Source organism: Alligator sinensis, unplaced genomic scaffold (assembly GCF_000455745.1).
Source record: "Alligator sinensis unplaced genomic scaffold, ASM45574v1 scaffold809_1, whole genome shotgun sequence".
NCBI classification, from domain to species: domain Eukaryota; kingdom Metazoa; phylum Chordata; order Crocodylia; family Alligatoridae; genus Alligator; species Alligator sinensis.
The window spans coordinates 424136-441417 of record NW_005841956.1 but is presented as its reverse complement, the minus strand read 5'-3'; the positions used below and the strand labels follow the sequence as shown (position 1 = coordinate 441417).

The following is a 17282-nucleotide window of genomic DNA, read 5'->3' as shown; positions in this document are numbered from 1 at the left end:
AGGGAGAGGAGTGCCCTTGGGGTGTGATGGCGTTTATACAGTACGTACTTCATAGCCACAGGGAACTGAAAGACAGAAAGGAGAACCATGATTCTCCATCATCAGGGAGGATCATCAGCATTAAGTATCCTATGAAGTTAGCCCTAGAAGCACTCATTCATTAGCAGGCTATGTTTTGGCTAGGATTTGGTTTGTATTTGTGAGTTTGGAGCATTCAATGCGAGACGAGCCTTTTGAAGAAAGAAAAGAGCTCTTCTCTGTACCTCAAAAGTAGAGGGGGAGAAAGCAAATAGATGTCTCCATTGCTAATGCCCAGAGGAGCCTCAGCTCTCTTTGAGAGAAAATGTCTCCTTCCTATGAGATTCAGGTTGCTTCACCTGCTACCACAACCAGGAAATGATTCTGGTTCCTGCTAGAAGCTCTAGATGTATTGTTATCCCCAAACTCTGAGACTGCAGGTGCTGTGTTTTTGTGAGTCACAGGAACAGATGTTAGTCATCAAGAGGCTTCAGTTGCATTTCAGATAGGAAGTCTAACCGGAAGATTCATAGAGGAAGGTTACTTTGGGTCCCACTTCCCATAGATTTCTCCCTTGGAGTTTTATAAGGGTGAACTTAGTCTTAAGATCCTGCTTTTTCCTGTCTTTGTTCACAAGTGGGATATGGAGACTCTCTTGCCACCAGCACCAAATGGTCTTCCATAAATATTCCTGCCCCAGCAGGGTCTAGTTGATATCTTTTATTAGACCAACTTGGAGGTCCTAGAAACATCAACCCACCTCCAAGTTGGTCTAATAAAAGATATCAACTTGAACCGAAAGACTCTGTCTATCATATAGCCACAGACCAATACGGCTAACCCCAAAAGAAAACTCCAGCAGGGTCTAGGGTATTTCTGTGGCATTAACGTCTGTTAAGGAAAAGGTTGCTCTGTAGAAAGTTATTGGTTGCCACAATTCCAATGACGATTTCATATGGACTTAGGCAGCAAGCACTAACTGAGAGTGGGAGACAAAGTCTGGCAAAGAACCTGGATGTGACTGCAAGGAGACCAAAAACTGGCCAGTTCAGCTGTAGTGCAGAGGAAACAGACTTCACCTGTGTTATGCCCTTGCTAGCATACATTGGTCCCTACATCCTGTCAGCTCCTGCCAGTGGTTAGGGTGCTTTAATAATAGAAAGTGACCAACTGAAGGAAGTTCAGAAAAGAGCCGTGAATGATTAAAGGGCTGGGAAAGGTGAAAGGATCAATATAGCTTCACCAAGTTATGACTAAATGGGGAATACAAAGCATCTACAAATATTAGATATGTGTAAACATCGAGAGGAAGAACAATTTATGGTAATTTATGGAGATGAACTTATGGACAGGAAAATATAGGTTAAATATCAGGGAGAGACTCCAGACAGTAAGATATACTGTTCTCAGCTATGAAATAGTCTCAGGGGAAGGTGAGAAAGTCTTATTGCTTGGGACATTTAATACTAGGCTAAACAAAGTCCTAGAAAACAGACTGTCGAGAACAATCCTGCCCAGATTGTGAGGGCTGAATTGGATATAGCCTAAATGGCCCTGTTCATCTCTTCCTTCTCAGTCAAACCCTTCAGCATGATAGGCAGGAGTAGGCCTAGCTCAGGGCTGTGTATGCCTAGGATCTTCGATCCTTGAATCTCTCAAGACTATTTTAAGCTTTGCAGCAGCAGGATGTTGACCACCATGGTCCCTCTGCTTTACCTGTGGCAGATTAGGGTGTTATGTCTTGTGGTTGCATTCAGGTTCACTCTGTAGTTTTGCTAATAGGTTAGACCAGGGGTGCTCAATGCTGGGCCTGATCCAGCCTGCAGAGCCACATAATCTGGTCCTTGGGTCTCCACACCGATCTGGAAATTTGGCAATAGGGGAGCAATGGCAATTAACACTGCCATTGCTCCCCTACTGCCAAATTTCCAAGCTCCATGGGACTGGATCAGCCCTGGCTGGGTCCTGCATGGGGGGATAGGACCCCATTCCCATGTGGCTTCATCAGGCCCCAGCCAGGTGCTTCTGGTCCAACTGCATTTTTCCTGGCCAGGCCATACCTAAACTGTTGCATCAGAGCCAGGCTGGGCCAGCACCAGCCACCAGATCAGGGCCATGGATGAGTTCCGATTCACGGATGGACCTGGGACCACTCATCTGGTCTGCGGACCAAAAAGGTCGGCCACTGCTGGGTTAGACAATTTGTATAGAATCGTTTGGAAACGGATGATCCTGCCTCAGGCAGTGGGTTGGACTAGATGACCTCTGGAGGTCCCTTCCAGCCCACCTTTTCTATGACTCTATGATAGGGTAGGCCATCGAGATTTCAAGGGCTCTATGTCCTGTCTGGGGTATTTGGCCACCACAGGGTCTGTCTTTCCCATAAAGGTATATGAGAAGGCCTTGCTGCTGCTGCTGGGGCTGCAGGTGATGCCGGCTGGGTTGCTTAGGTCCTTGTGGAATATTTACGTTGCAGCATTTATTTCATTTGCCTAAGAATCCTCATGCAGCTTTTCTGTCGGTCTTCAGCATGAAGCCATGGTAGAGCCCCAAAGGGAAACAGAATGCAACAAAGCCTCGACTTGCTGTTGAGCTGTTTACTGCCTCTGTACACTTTCTCAGAGGTTGACATTATAGGCCTTCTGCCTGTGACTCTCAGGCCCTGCAGCACCTGTTTCTGCTTATGGTGGGAGAGACACCTTGTACTAGAGCTAGTCAGATTAGTCATAGTGAACACAGCGAATGATATTCATTGCAAATTTAACCCCTTTTTCCTGGTCATGAATCATTCATAAGCAGATCCTGATTTTTGCCAGTGGGTGCACTATTAGATAGAGTTCATGTGAACAAATGTAATACTATGACTATTCACCTATTCACTACTTCCTGCACCCCCAACTTTGAGCCACCAAAACATTTCCTATATTCTCCAGCCACGTGCTGCTCTGTGCACAGGGAACAGCTGGGTTCTAATGAGTATGCATGCTCATGGGCGCCGCATGCATAACACACACGCACATTCACACACTCACACATGCGCGTGCGCACACACAGTACAGGCTGAGGAAGACACAACCAGAAAGCTTCCTAAGCAACAACAATGCTAGAGTCATATAGTTGGAGCTTTTATTAACATCTAGACCTGTCTGTTATTTCCAGTTGTTGCTTCAGGACATGTTCAAGGCAAAAAGGTTAAATCTGCTCCCACTATCAGATCAAGCAGCCTGGTACTAGCCGTGGGCTCTCTATTGTAATTTCTCTCCCACCTCTTCAGTAGATGTAACGCAGCTTCTAATGGCAATAAATGGATTAATGAAGCAAGAACACTACTAGTTTCCCATGCCAGTTTACACAAGAGAGAGTTTACAAGATTAAGATAAGACTATCACACTTAACAAAAAAAAAATCCCATATCATTTAGTAGGATTAAAACCCATCATACCTTATAGTAGTTAGTGGAAAAACATAAAGAACAGAACTGAGACAGAAAGTCTCCCTATATGTTTTTTTTTTTTTTAATTTGTGGAGTCACTTACCAGAAATATAAATCTTTAAATCATTTTACACCAAAAGGAACCTCTTTGATATTTTAGTCTGACTTCCATCTAAATAGGGACTATACAATGACTCCTGCAACTAACTCAGTAACTTTGGGTTGAATTAGAACATATTTTTAGAAAGACACCCAGTGTGTAATGCTTAAGGCTCCATTCCTTGAATATTAAGGACTCTGGGATGGCTGAAAAATGCTGTAGGAATGTAATAGAAAACAACTTCTCTAAGGCAGGGACAGATTTTTTTTTCCTGTGACCTAGTCAGGATTTGAACCCTGACGTCTGAGCAATAGTGTACAGTAATGACCCTTCATCCTCCTTGTCTACTTTGATTTGTATGTTGGGGGGGGGGGGGGTTCTTCTTCCCCTGCTTTAATAATAGAATTGAAGGACCCTATAGAGTCTTGCTGGAGCAAGATACAGTGGGATGAATGCGCCCTCTAATGGAAAAAATGGGGAAAACATCTTTCCTTAGCATCAGAGTAATGAAATTGCATTTAGATTCCTAGCAGCACACGATATTTTATTTTTTAAAAGCTCCACTGAGAGAGCTTTTTTATTGTCTGAGGATTTAGTTTATGATCCATCTCCAGAGTCTGTTGCTATCTCATATTCTGCCAAGATGCCCAGTTTTTCCATGTATTCCTTGGCTGGTTATTACTTCCCAGCACCTCCCTGTGACATCATTTTGGATACTGTCCCTAAACTTTATTATACTACATTTTTAAGGAGAGAGGTGGTAACATGTCTATGTGACTATCAATGTATCTCATTGTTGGCCTTTCAGCACGGGAACCATTTCTTTCCTTCAGCCTCGTCTTTCAGTTGTTGTTATATATCTTATAATTGAGATAACAGCCTCCTTGGGACAGAGACCTGCCACTTAATCATTCCATAAAGCATCATGCACCCTTAAAGCACTTTAGGGATGCCAAAGGAATTGCCAAACTTGACCAGAGCAGCAGTGGATCAAACCTGGCACTCTGTCTTTGGTGAGATAGGACTAGATGAAGCAAAAGAAGGCACAAATGTCTCCATCATAGATTATTACAGGATAAAATGCAACTAGGGAAAGTTTCTTCTTACCCCTACAGTGCAGTAGATGGCACTTAAAATGGTATTCTCTCTGTCTTTTTCACCCAATCCCTCATATCATACCTAACACAATGGTATATGTTTTCATCGTCCCTAGAAATGGCTAATCCTTGCTGCCAGTGGTGGAAATTGAGATTATCTCAATAGAAAAAGTAATCACACTTACTATAGTTTCTCCTGCTGAGTGTCTTCCTGTACATCCATTGGTGTGAACGGTCCATCCTCAAGCTGCAACACCCTCCTGTTTCCCTGTCAGTCCTCAAGCTGTCCCCTTTAGAAAATAGACATTATCAGGGAAATGTTTGTGTTAATGCTCACTTTGCTGCCATTCATATTGTGTTTGTAAGGAAAGACACTGCTTCCAGAGCTGCCCAGCTAGTGCCTCATCCTCACCTGCAGTACAAATTTTCTCTATCCAAAGGAAAATCAATTAAAATATCAAATTGCATCCTACCAGGGCTTGGGAGCAAAGGTAAAACCAGGCATATGAGGTTAGCAGACCTTTTGGGTGTTGTCAGTAGCAGTGGTGCAGGTAAAGTCCAGCATAGACTGGGCTTCTGGCTACTTTCAGACAAACTCAAGGTTATACTTCTGCCGGTGATTCTGGCTGTTCTGCTATAGTGAAGCATTTAGGCTGTCATTAGTCACTTCAACTACCAAGTTCAACAGCCCCAATAATGTGGAAAACTTTTGTATTTGGGATGTGTAGGACTTTTGTGCCCTTTTGTATTACGTATCTGTTGCTGCCTGTTGCTCATTCACAACAAAAGGGATAATGCAGCCTCTGGCACAGCCCAGGGCTCCAAACTAATAGAGTTTGTGCGTTGCCGTGGGAGCTCTTATTGCTGCTGGAGCCTGTGCTAATGTGGAAGGTTGGTAGGAGCCTAGTCTAAATCTTTCCTCAGGGAAACCTCCAACACATTGTAAATGCTGACCCTGGGGTCACTCAACAGCCAGTCGCTGAATCACTTTCTACTAGCAGAGGCAGGAAATGTCCCTCTGAGCTAGCTTGTCAGGGCCATGATTTCTTACGATGGCTCTTGGCCAGGTTTAACCATGCCTGCCTGCTTGCCTGCCGGTAACTGCTCCACTCTGCTCTGCGAAGCCTCACTCACGCAGGCTCTGAAAGCTGTGGAGAAATGATAAGGCAGATATCCCCCACACTGCAGGATAAGACAAGGAATTTCACTCAGATATAGCTATGTTGGGTTGCCACTGAAGACATTTGTGCCTTCTGCAGACACTTCTGCTTTGCACTGAAATTAATTATACCATCTCTTTAAGGTTCTGCCTAAACAACAGGATATTAAGAACCAGAAAGCAGAACTATAGGATGGGATGGACCTGGCCTGCCCATCTCCAGACATCTCTAACTCAGAGTTGCTTTGGTTTGTGTGGTAAAACCAACATGAACTTGACCTTCTTGTGCCTTCCAAATGACTATCCCCATAGAGCTGGTTCTCAGCTCTCAATCTCACATAATGTACTTGTTCCACTTAGTATAAATACAGTGGATTCCTCTTCTTGGAATCACTTTAGGAAATGGTGATTTGTTTCTGTTAACCAGCTGATTCCATTAAAGAGCATTTTTTTTTAAGAACACAGATGCTCACTCCTCCCTGACAGCCCCCCGGACCTACTCATGCCTCTCCCCCCTGCCCCCAGCCTTGCTGGTGCCCCACGCCCCTCACCCATAGCCCCCTGGCCCCCCAGCCCTGCCAAAGGGGACCCCTAGCTGCCAGGGCTACGGGGCCAAGGACCCACAAAGAGGAATTTATGCCCCCCAACTCCATGAGAACCTTTTGATTTGACATCACTGAATAAGTTGGACGTGGTCCTTCACTTGAGTTTTAATTTTGTAACTGGTGCCTCAGTACCGCAATGTATGTTGGAAGTGTGTCAGAGATGCTGTATTCTCGCTCTGTTCTTGTTATGAATTTCTTTAAAATAGGAGATTAACTATTTGTTGTGAAAAACATAGGATGTCTGTTTCCAAAAATGTGAGGAACAGACTCTGCTAATTTTCTGCTCGTGGTGCTTATGCCTGAGAAAGAGGGATGGGGCAGAGTAAGTGAGGAGGCAGGCAGAGATGGAGTCTTAACTGAAACCGAAAGGCCTGCTGAAGGCTGCTGTCTGGCTGTGTCTGACTGCCCAAATCACTGAGAGCTCTGGGCAAGAGAAAACTGAGTGATGCTCAGATGAAAAGAGATCAGCCCTCCCTCCATTTCACAAAGAGAAAAGCTATATTAACAAATCTTTCTGTTTTCTCATAGTGGGTAGGCTCACCCCCTTGGCCAGTTTTTAAGTTTTTCCCCCACTGCTGAATGGTTTAGTCTTCTTTGGAGCAAGCAGGCCCTGGTTATACTTCTCAGGCTTGTTGACAGCAGCAACTCCTCTTGGAAAATTTTTTTAAAGCCAGAGCTTATCGCACACCATTTGAGGCAGGCACAAGCACAATCTAAGTTACAAGCTAGCCTTTGAATCAGGGGATTTTGCAAAGTACAGCTGTAACCAACTACAGGTGAGTGTAAATGTTTTATTTGAGTATATACATGAACACTTACAGGCAAAACACTGTTTACTTACTTGCCAGGAAAATGTTTGTGGAATGCAATGTTGTGCATGAAAGCTGTCCATTTGAACCACATGAAATAGCACTGTTGCTGTGAATACTGATACTGGCACCATTTCAGTGGTGGGGCAATTAAATAGCATTTTGGTGTTTGGGGGATTTTGAGGCGTTTAGCAGTAGTTGGGTTGCAACTACATTGGCAGCAATTTGGTGCCAGGGAGAAGCAAAGATGGCCAGGTTGGAAGCATCCTCCCACCTTGAACCAAGCTAAATTATTTCAGCCTGTGCTCTGAAAAGGTCGCCAAACCCTGCTGCAGAAGTTGAAGCAGATTTAATACCGAGGCAGAAAAGGAGAAATCAGAGGCAGGTCTAACAGCGCAGGAGCTCTCATTAAAATATAAGGCAAGATTGGTAGTATCCACGTGTCCCAACTGGGTGGAGCTAGTGCAGCTTTTCCAGTAGTTGTCTATATATTGGTATTCTTAAAGTAAATGACCCCAAATATCCAACAAGCCTGGTATCAAGTCTCTGACAGCAGCTAAAATTGCATGCTTTAGAGGAAGGTATAAAACCCCAACAAGGACTCTCATTGTCCAGCAGTGTTAGAGACGTAAATTCTTTCCTGATCCAGTTAGTGATTATTTTTTACCATGAAGCATGAGGATCAAAATTCCTGATAACTTTATCTGGAACTTGGCAAGTTATTCAGATCTACACAAATACATGTGCCTTTCAATTACATTATCAAGCATTGCTTTGTTGTGAGGTTGCTCATAAGTGCTAGATTGCATACCCTGGTTTTATTACAGCTCACCTTCTGTGCTGGTTAGTTGTACTCCCCACCACTAGGCTACATGTTCATTATTGTAGGGCTGGGTACCAAGCTAACATAGTGTTTTATTGTAGGATTATCTCCAACAGCTACTCCAGCCTATTTTGCAATCCTCCATTCTTTCAAATCCTTGTTCATAAAATGAACATGTGAACAATTTAATACATTTTGCAGGCAGTAGCAAGTGAAATTCTGCACCCACCAACCTTCTCCGGGTCACTATGGCCTGTTATGTTGGCTTGGGATCTATCAGTAGAGGACAGTTGTGTGTATGGTAATTTGTTTTACTTATGTGATTTTTTTTAGGTTCTTAGTTGAATTCTACAATCTTTAACACCTTCAAATTTGCTTTCAATGAACCAGTTAATTCAGTAAATAAGCATGATGTACTGACAAAACATTTTTGAGGTTTAACAGTAAGCTAAGAGATCTTCTCATCTCTCTTTCACCTCACTGAAAAAAAACAAAACAACAAGATTATCAAGTGACTGCTCAGATGTTTTGCTGATGTGATGTTGCCTCTTCTGGTGTCTTCCCTTAGGCTGTCTACAAGGCCTGGCTCTGCTCCGAGTTTTTCAATGTGACACAACAGCAGTGCCAACACCGGATTCCATGCAAGCAATACTGCCTGGAGGTGCAGACCAGGTGCCCCTTTGTGTTACCTGACAATGATGAGCTGATCTATGGAGGGTTGCCTGGCTTCATCTGTACGGGTAAGAAGGACATGGGAGCAGGACAGGCATCCCCAAAATAGTGTCTTCTCACCTATACTTCATAGGAAACAAAGAAAATACAGACAAATGGGTAGGCAACCATGTGGGGTACAAGGGAAGATTTTGAACTCATGTTGGAATAGCGCATTCAGTTTTTCTAGAGTCTTCTGCCCAGAAGGATCCTATAGTATTTTGCAAGCCATGAACCAAATCTGGAAGTCTTCACATGTTCATAAAGAGTTGAGGATTTGATCCAGTATATGAAGACAGGAAGCACTTTGCTCACTACTGAAATATAGCTGTCCCTGGAATTAAATATTGCTGTTTAGCAGCCACACTTTAGTCCTACATAGGTGTGGACAGAGGTAACATTTGGTACACTTCAGATGCCTTTGAAACACTTCAGGGGACAAGCAGATAGGCATACACCCCCTTTGAAGTGCTCTGAAAATGGCAGAAGTGTTCCAAAAATAACCCTGGGAAAACAGCTACTATTTGGAAGTGCTTCAAAATGAAGCAGTTCCTGTTGCATGCACATGTACTATGGAGTGTGTCAGGGGAGGGCTTGGTCCTCCAGCATCCCACGGAGGAGATTCTTGCTCTCTCGCCTTCTGCGGAGGTCAGAAGTAGAGCAGAGCAGGCTGTCGATGAGTGCTTTTCTGTGTACTCCACCTCCACTCTTCAGGAGTGCCCCTTGCTAGAACCAGGAGACTTCATGTCCCCCTCAGAGAACCAGGAGCCCCAGAGCTGGGAGACTGAGGGTCTCCACACACCCCAATAGAAGTGGGAGACTGGAGGCCTCACTCTCTCCCACTTCCAGGGGTGGCACTCTGGGAGAGCAGAGGCAGAGTACATAGGACTGTTCACTCACTAACAGCTGGCTCCAGTGCAGAGCAGGGGCAGAGAGTGCTTGTCGATAGCCAGCCCCACTCCCCTCACTCTGCACTTCAGATACTCCATCCATCTGTACTGCATGGCAGTTTAGGACAAAAAATGAAAAAAAATCCTAACTCCTACTGTACATCAAGGGGTAATTTGGTGAGGCAATGGGATTAAAGTTTGATGGGGTTATTGATGCTAACTGACATTAAAGGATGTCATGGGATTTCCTTTTTTAACATTTGTTTAGTCCTGGTGGAAGGTGCTCAGAGACTGGAATCTTCTATTCATCCATCCATGCAACAGGGAAGAGCAAAGGTAGGGTAGAGCAAATCTTTCGTCCACCATTCCACAACCTGCTAACAGCACTAAGTTTTCCTGACAGTTTTTCCGTGCCTGACTGACCTGATCTGATATGCAGCCTGGGGTACCCACAGTTGTCCCCCCAGAGTATCACTACACTTGGTTGTTTGTCCTGGGGTGAAGTGGCCCTGGATCTCTGTTGCTTTTTTCTGTGTGGGAACATGGTCTGTGGTCTTGGTCCCAGGAGAAACCAATCTACAGGAAGGTTGCACAGGGTCCTACTTAGGGTAAAAGTCACCCAGTACAAGGCAGCCAAGCAGAACTGCTCTGGGTGGACTTTCTAGAAGACCCTGGGGCTTTGCTTTCTATATACCTTTTAATTTGCCCTACACCCTCACTGATTCCCATCATTTGCTGTTATGTCTTGCCAGGGTTGCTAGAGAACCAATTATCCAATGAGGAAGCAAAATGCTGCGATGTGCAATGGGACTCCTGTGACCACCCACCAGACAGCAACTACAACACATCCCCCAAATCCACGGAGTCAGAGTCGCTCCATTACCACCGCCACGACCCCCACCTTCATCACCAGCAGCAGCATCACTATCACCTCTACCACCATCACCACCATCAGTACCACCAACCCCACCCACCATCTTTGCTGCCAGTGTCTGCAGGGTCTCGCCTCAGCAACAGCAAAATCAGACTATGTGTCCTGGTCCTTATGCTTCTCCACACCATGGTGTCCTTCTCAAGCGTGCACAGCGGTGGGGGGGCTGCCAGCAGGGGGCTGAGTTTGGAGGCCCTGCCTGCCATGGATGAGAGCATAACAAGAGATGAGTGACCCAGAGGGAAAAGGAGACCTCCAAGAAGAATGCCGGATCTTTTCCCACTAAGGGGGGCACATGCTATTCCTCCAATGGGAGGCACAGGATTGGGGGTGACATGCGCACACACACCCTCATCCACCCCCCAAGAGCTGCTCGCCGCGGGGCATCCCCGTGATGAAGAGGCTCTAATGCGCACAGGGCTGCGGGACTCAGCTTTGAGAAGGGTTCGGTTAGCAGCAGCCTGTCAGTGATGTGCATCCTGCCTCGTAGAGGCACTGGGAGCTAGCGCAAAGGAGGTATGGCAAGGGGAAAGGGACAGGGAAGGGAGAAGGGTCCCTTTGGAAGAATTCCCTTTGGAATGCTGGCAGTCTCCCTGCCACCTGAGAGGTGTTTCATGAGGCACCCAGGCTTTACCCACCCACTGGATACTTTGGTGCAAAGCATAGAAGAAACTGGTTTCTCTAGGATTCCTTTTTCTTCTCAGCTTTTAAGCTTCATTATCCTCTATTCCCAAAGCTTCTAGGGTGATGTATGCAGTAACAGCTCCCCAAACACTTGCATCTCACCCCAAAACAAATACAAGTTAATTCTCAACCACCCCCCCTCCCGACCTCCTTCTTTCTGTGGGACAGTTTTGGGTCCTTAATGTGCCATTCCTCTGTCTGGGCAGCCCTGGTGTGTAAGGCTCACTCTGTTGCCTACAGATAGGATCCATTGCTAAAGCTCAGTTCCTGGGCTGTAGGTGGATTACGCTGCACTGTGTGCACCATTCGTGATTCACCTAATTAGCTTTCTTACCTCAGTCAACCCTCCTTCTGTGCCTGACCCTGTCCCCCTCTTGCCCTAATATTCTGAGCATGAAGAAAGTCCCCTGTGGATGTTGCCAGAGGTGGTGGGGAGGGATGGGGCATGGTACGGAACAGGACACAGTATCCTCAGGCTTCCTAGTGTTGCACTTTGCTGCTTTTTTTTCTCTTGTTTGACCCTGAAGAGGGCAGCGCAGGCCACCTGTTTGGTGCATAAACTGATGGAGACTTGTGTCAGGTCACAGTGGGCAGTTGTCCACAGTGGGTGGCACTGCGATTGCATTCATTTGCAGTGGGGTCAAGGCTAGTAATGACTAGATAAAAGGCCAGAAGCAGCTTTCTTACAAGTTTCCCACTGACAAACTCCTACATGATATGGGGCAGGGACTGGAGAAATCCAGTCCATAGAGAATAGGTCTCTCACACAGAGCATCATCTGCTAATAAAGCACAGGTATGAGAGACTGAGTTTATAGCACTGCACCCAGCACTTCCTACCCACAGATAACCCTAGAGCAGCTGATTCTGGGAGTCCTGCTCAGTCAGCACAACTCAGCCTGGGTTGCAATTTGGGATATTGGGCAGCCCCATTCTTTGTCCCTTCCTAGCTGGGAGTTCCTCTAGGTTTGCTTTAGATTTGCTGGGTTTTGCCCCAGACCTGAACTACAATAAAGTAGGGCCCATCTCCAGAGTGGTTCTTTTCATGCTATATGGTGGTGTTCCTGTAACAAGCTGATGCAAGAACGAATAACGTTAGGAAGGAATATGTGGGGTCCTGGATGGAAACAGAAAAATAAATGAATCAGGGTTGAAAGAAGGTCAGGGCTCAACATGAACGAGATCAAATCTCCCTCTGAAAGGGGAGCTCACCATTTAACACTGGCAATGTGAAGCAGAAAATCATTCTGTATTCAGTTACATGCTGTCTTTCTCTCTAGGTCACAGTGACCTGGAGGGTTTTAGTATGTATCTAAAATGGTTCATTTGCAGCAGAAGGAAAAGTTTAAAGCCTTTCAACTGGTTCTAGATCCCACTCAGCTACCATGTACCATACTACAGTTTACCATGTTTAGTGGCCCAATGGATTTTAACCTTCAGATGAAGTAACCCAACTAAAATCAGAATCAGATTGAATCTTCTGCCAAGCCCAGACTTCTGTGAGGGTCAGAGAAATGCTTAACATTCAAGATTTGTAATCTTTTTGTATGTTCTAAGTTCTGCTGGATTGAAGCAGAAATAAGCAAAATGCTGAGAGAAAAGCTACTTCCTATCTGGCTGGAAGAGGGAAATATTAGAAGTTGCATGGAAAAGCCTGATTTTTCTGACATTTCAGAGTCTATTTCTAGACCAAGGAGGCTCTGAAAAAAGCGGAACATTTGGACTCTTATTTGACTTGAATCTCAGTTTTCTAGCATGATTTCAAATATTATAAGTTTTCATGTGTTACCAGTCCTGAAAGTATCCAGCCTGTGAACACAGTTTCCCCGCTGGTTATCAGGCACTATGTCATAAGGCTAACATAACTACTTTTCTGGGCAGGTGAAGGGGGCTGAAGAACAGATTCGATTGTCATTGGAATCCACAGTAGGTAGGACAGGCTATTAGGTATCTGCAATGGCATATAAGTATTTGCACATTTGTGTACTCTGATCTGAGAACTAGTATGTGCAGCAGGTTGGCAAGTCTGCATTGGACATCTTTGTTTGCTTTGGTATTTGAAACCAGGCTATGTGGCTGCTGTGATGAATAACTAGGGCAGACAGTTCAGCCACAGGAAGCAGTAGAGCCACATTGCTGTCTCAGGACAAAAGACTCTAATTCATGTCTAAGGAAAGTAGGCTTTTCTTACCAGATAGCTACTGGATTCCCAGTGCCTGCTGCAGGGATGGGATGAGTGCAGTTTTTTAACAATAAAATGGGACAGGGCAGAGTAGGTCAGTACAGCATATCAGCTCTGGTCCTGAGCCACCAAACTTGCTCTTTGTTTGTTCTGAGTTCTGTCAGGGCAGACAGAGCAGCATTCTGGCTATGGTTCAGCTACTGGCAACTTAGCATAGTGACCTCTTTTTTTTATCATACTTTTTTGTGCATGAGGGGCCTCTTCATGCAAGAAGCAGCAGACAGTAATCTTCTTGAATCTTTTTTACATAAAGGCAGGGTAAAGGAACCTGAATACATGTCAAAGTAATGATGCCTACCTGAAGCACTCGCAGCACTACCAGAGCAGTGGAAAAGGGTATAAGGATAAATGAGACTCAGGAATCTTAGACATGTCATATGATAACAGGATTCCATGTAATGACACACGGTGAGTTTTTGTGCAGTCTTGTATATTATGTGATCCAGTTGCAGACCCCCCTATTTGGGGTACTTGGCCCATCACAGCCTGAAGGTCCAACCTGAAGTTGAGAGAGAGAATTTGACAGAGGCTGCCAGCATTTTTTGGGACAGGTGTTTATTAGATCCAAGCTCAGTGCTCTAAAACTGAGAATAGAGTAGGTAGTGTTTTGTGGCCATGGGATGGGCACAAGGAAGCTGTGGAGGACTTTGCTGGAATAGATTCTGCACTTTAGGACATGTAGTTGCCTCATGAAGTATCAGAGGATAAGCTTTACCCCTTCCCCAAAAACAAAATAGGCTCCTGTTTCAGGATACCTATAACCTAACCATTGTCCTTTTGTCATTTGCTCTATTCCTTCCACATATCACTATACCTGACATGAGAGTGCTTTCTAGCTTCAAGGTGGCAAAGCTGTGGTGAGAAGTGCCATCCCATGTGAGAACAGAATGGGATGCTATTCTCAAGGATTCCTGCTTTGATCTCCATCCCAGTCTAAATCAGGGCCCAGTCCTGCAGAGAAACCCACTTTTTCAGAGAAGTGGGGCAGGGGACACACTGCAATGTGAGTGGTCAGCCTTCTCATTCTTTCAGTTTCCAGATGTACAAACATTCCTTCCTTATTTGGTAGGTGGTAATGGACTGCTTGTCTGGAGTGGATGGGTCACTAACTACATCCCAGCAAGTTATTTGAGAGCAGTGGGATCAGATTGGTGTGAAGCTCTTTTGAAAATCTGGGCCTAACTATAGCAAGAGACAAAATTGCAGGCACATGAAACTACCGTGTGTAGATGGGCAGTTTTAGTGAGCTGAATGCTAGGCAACTACATGATAAATAAAGAAGCTTTATAGGATAGTTCTGGTGTGGAATTATAATAGGATCCAAATATTTGTCCAATTTACAGCCTCCTGTAAGATTCATAGGTCAGAGCCTATTATTAAGTCAACGTGCAGGCCATCCCATGTGCCTGGCATAAAGGATGGTGTGATTTAAGCCTGGTGCAGAATCGTTATTGGCATAACGGAGTCAGGACTGTCCGTTGTACTTAGTGTGATTGGGAGAACAGACTTTGGAATGCATTCTTCTATCTAACAAGTCTAGCCTGTCATCAGTAAATTCTGCAGTGTAAGGACACTATATGCTGTATTCAAAACTTTGCCAGTCTAGTTAAATCAATCCAGTGTGAGCAGTTTTCAGGACAGAATTGAGCAGCTGGAAGGTATGTTTATTACACTCCATCATTATAAAGCAGGCTGATAACATTTTCTCTTTGTTTTCGTATTACCATCATCAGAAACCTTTGTCTGTGCTAATTTTCTCTCTAATGGGAATGGATGCATCCTCCCAGTAGAAGTCTAGAGAGGAGACTGTAATCTTGCCCTAGTAAAGCCTGCCTACATCATTTTCATTATAACAATGCTGTCTATAGCCCTGGAATTTAGTCTATAAGACAAGCATATGGATCTCTACAGAATGCATTCATATACATCCTCCCGCAATAGGACTGAACATGGACTTCAAAGGCAGGGTCACTTCCGCAAGCAGATTACAACACGGCTAAATCTATTTGAGTGGACTTCCTTTGCTATGAGTGCAGAACCAAGGGGCTGTTTACTTACCTTTTTGATCCAGTGTCTTGGACTCGCTACCCCAGAAAGAGACTTCAAACACTGGTATCAATGTGTAAAATCAACTTTTCCCCTTCAGAGACCAAAACAATCTCTTCTCCACTGAGAAAGAGCCTGTTTCTGCAGCAGTAAAACCTTGCTGACCTTCTGGTACCAAGAGCTTCCTCTTCCCTGCAGTGTCTGTCCGGGTCAGTGTGGGGAGCTCTTCACTAGGATGTTTTTACCTTGCTAAGGAATATACAGTGCTTAGTGGACAGTCATTCACATTACATGGCCTCCACCACATAATTTGACATGGTTGCCAGGCTCTACTTGGGAGACACTCAGGCCTGAAACAGCAGAAGAGCATGGTAGGTCAGACTGGGTGGGGAGAAAGGTGCTGAGAGGTGGAAGCTACTTATTTTCTCCCTGACATGGGTATTTGTTTTGTGGTGTGTACTTCAAAGTAAGTATAAGTTGCATAACTTCTCTAAAAATAAGGGAAGGAACTTCTCCTTCCACTTTCCCAAAAAAGGCTGTGTCCTCCAGTGGGAATCAATCACTAGTTGAACCTCTTTCCTCTGAAAATACAAATCTACTGCAGCCCCCAGCAAAAAGTTCCCATGGAGACTTCTCTCTATCCAGGCTCTGCTCTGGGTAAGTCATTTTGAAGGAGTCTGAAGCCTGACAACTACAGCAGACCATGTTGAATAACTTGGCAACATTCGGAAAGCATCTTGAAGTGTTTTTTGTTGAATGCGTTTTTTCTCTGCTTCAGTGGGAGATGTCACGACAGCTCTGTCATCACCACTCAGCACCCAGAAAACATCTCCCTTTGTCCCCTGCACCCTCAAAAAGCCCTTCGCTAATGGAACTGATCACATTCCAGAGCTTCTAGTTAATAAATATGGTGCCTCATTGTCCGCAACATAGTGACACAGCTGGTCTCTCCAGACAGAGTGTGATCACCAGCAACGCAGGGTTTTTTTGCTCTCTCCCTCACTGCCCCCCCCTCGCCCCAGCTGGCACCTGGGACAGTTGCCCCAGTCACCCAGCCCTAGTTACTCCACTGCTCACTGGCACAAGTGACACCTTTCATTTTGAAATACCCCTCATTTCCTTTCCTCATCCTGGTCGTCTTGTGCTGCATTTGAGCTAGAGATTAGTGATTTAGATTAAATTATTGTGGCTGTTTTTACTGACTGGGGAACATTCTATTATGCTTTCTGTCAAGAACAGTCACTCAGAGGTTTTCTGACTTCTTTTTTGCTTTCTAACATATTTCTACACAGACACAGAAGAACTTAGTAACTGGTAACAAATTACAATCTGACACCTAGCTGCCACCCCTCTATCTAGCTGGAAGGAAAGCTTTATTAGAATTTATTAGGGGTAAAACCAACAGAATTCTACAGAAATTTAAAAGGATTGTATGGAAATCTATGCAATATAAAAGGAAATAAGATCCTTTTGTAGACTTTCTGAGCCATTCTGCTGTAATCTAAAAACAAGAATATAAATCTCTATTGAATTTTTATTCCATAGGCGTTATGAAGGACAGCCACCTTCACATGGCCAAGACATGGCCAAAAATCTTTTAGCCTACCAAAAGGAATCTAATGCATATCAGTAGGAAGATAACAATAGCTAATTAACACAAGCTAAAATTATTATTTTCCTTTCAAATGGTCCTGATTTATAGCCTTCAATTATTGGCATGTCATGTGAGGAATGT

At 44.6% G+C, this 17282-nt stretch overlaps 1 protein-coding gene across 1 annotated transcript in view; it reads left to right on the top strand.

The window, feature by feature from the left end:
* Positions 1 to 17276, top strand: part of FAM155B (family with sequence similarity 155 member B) — a 68799-nt gene extending 51523 nt beyond the window's left edge. The window contains 2 exon segments of the mRNA XM_025200110.1: positions 8613 to 8784; positions 10398 to 17276. Coding sequence (XP_025055895.1) covers positions 8613 to 8784; positions 10398 to 10810 — 585 coding nt within the window. The 3' untranslated portion in view covers positions 10811 to 17276.
* The last annotated feature ends 6 nt before the right edge of the window (positions 17277 to 17282 follow it).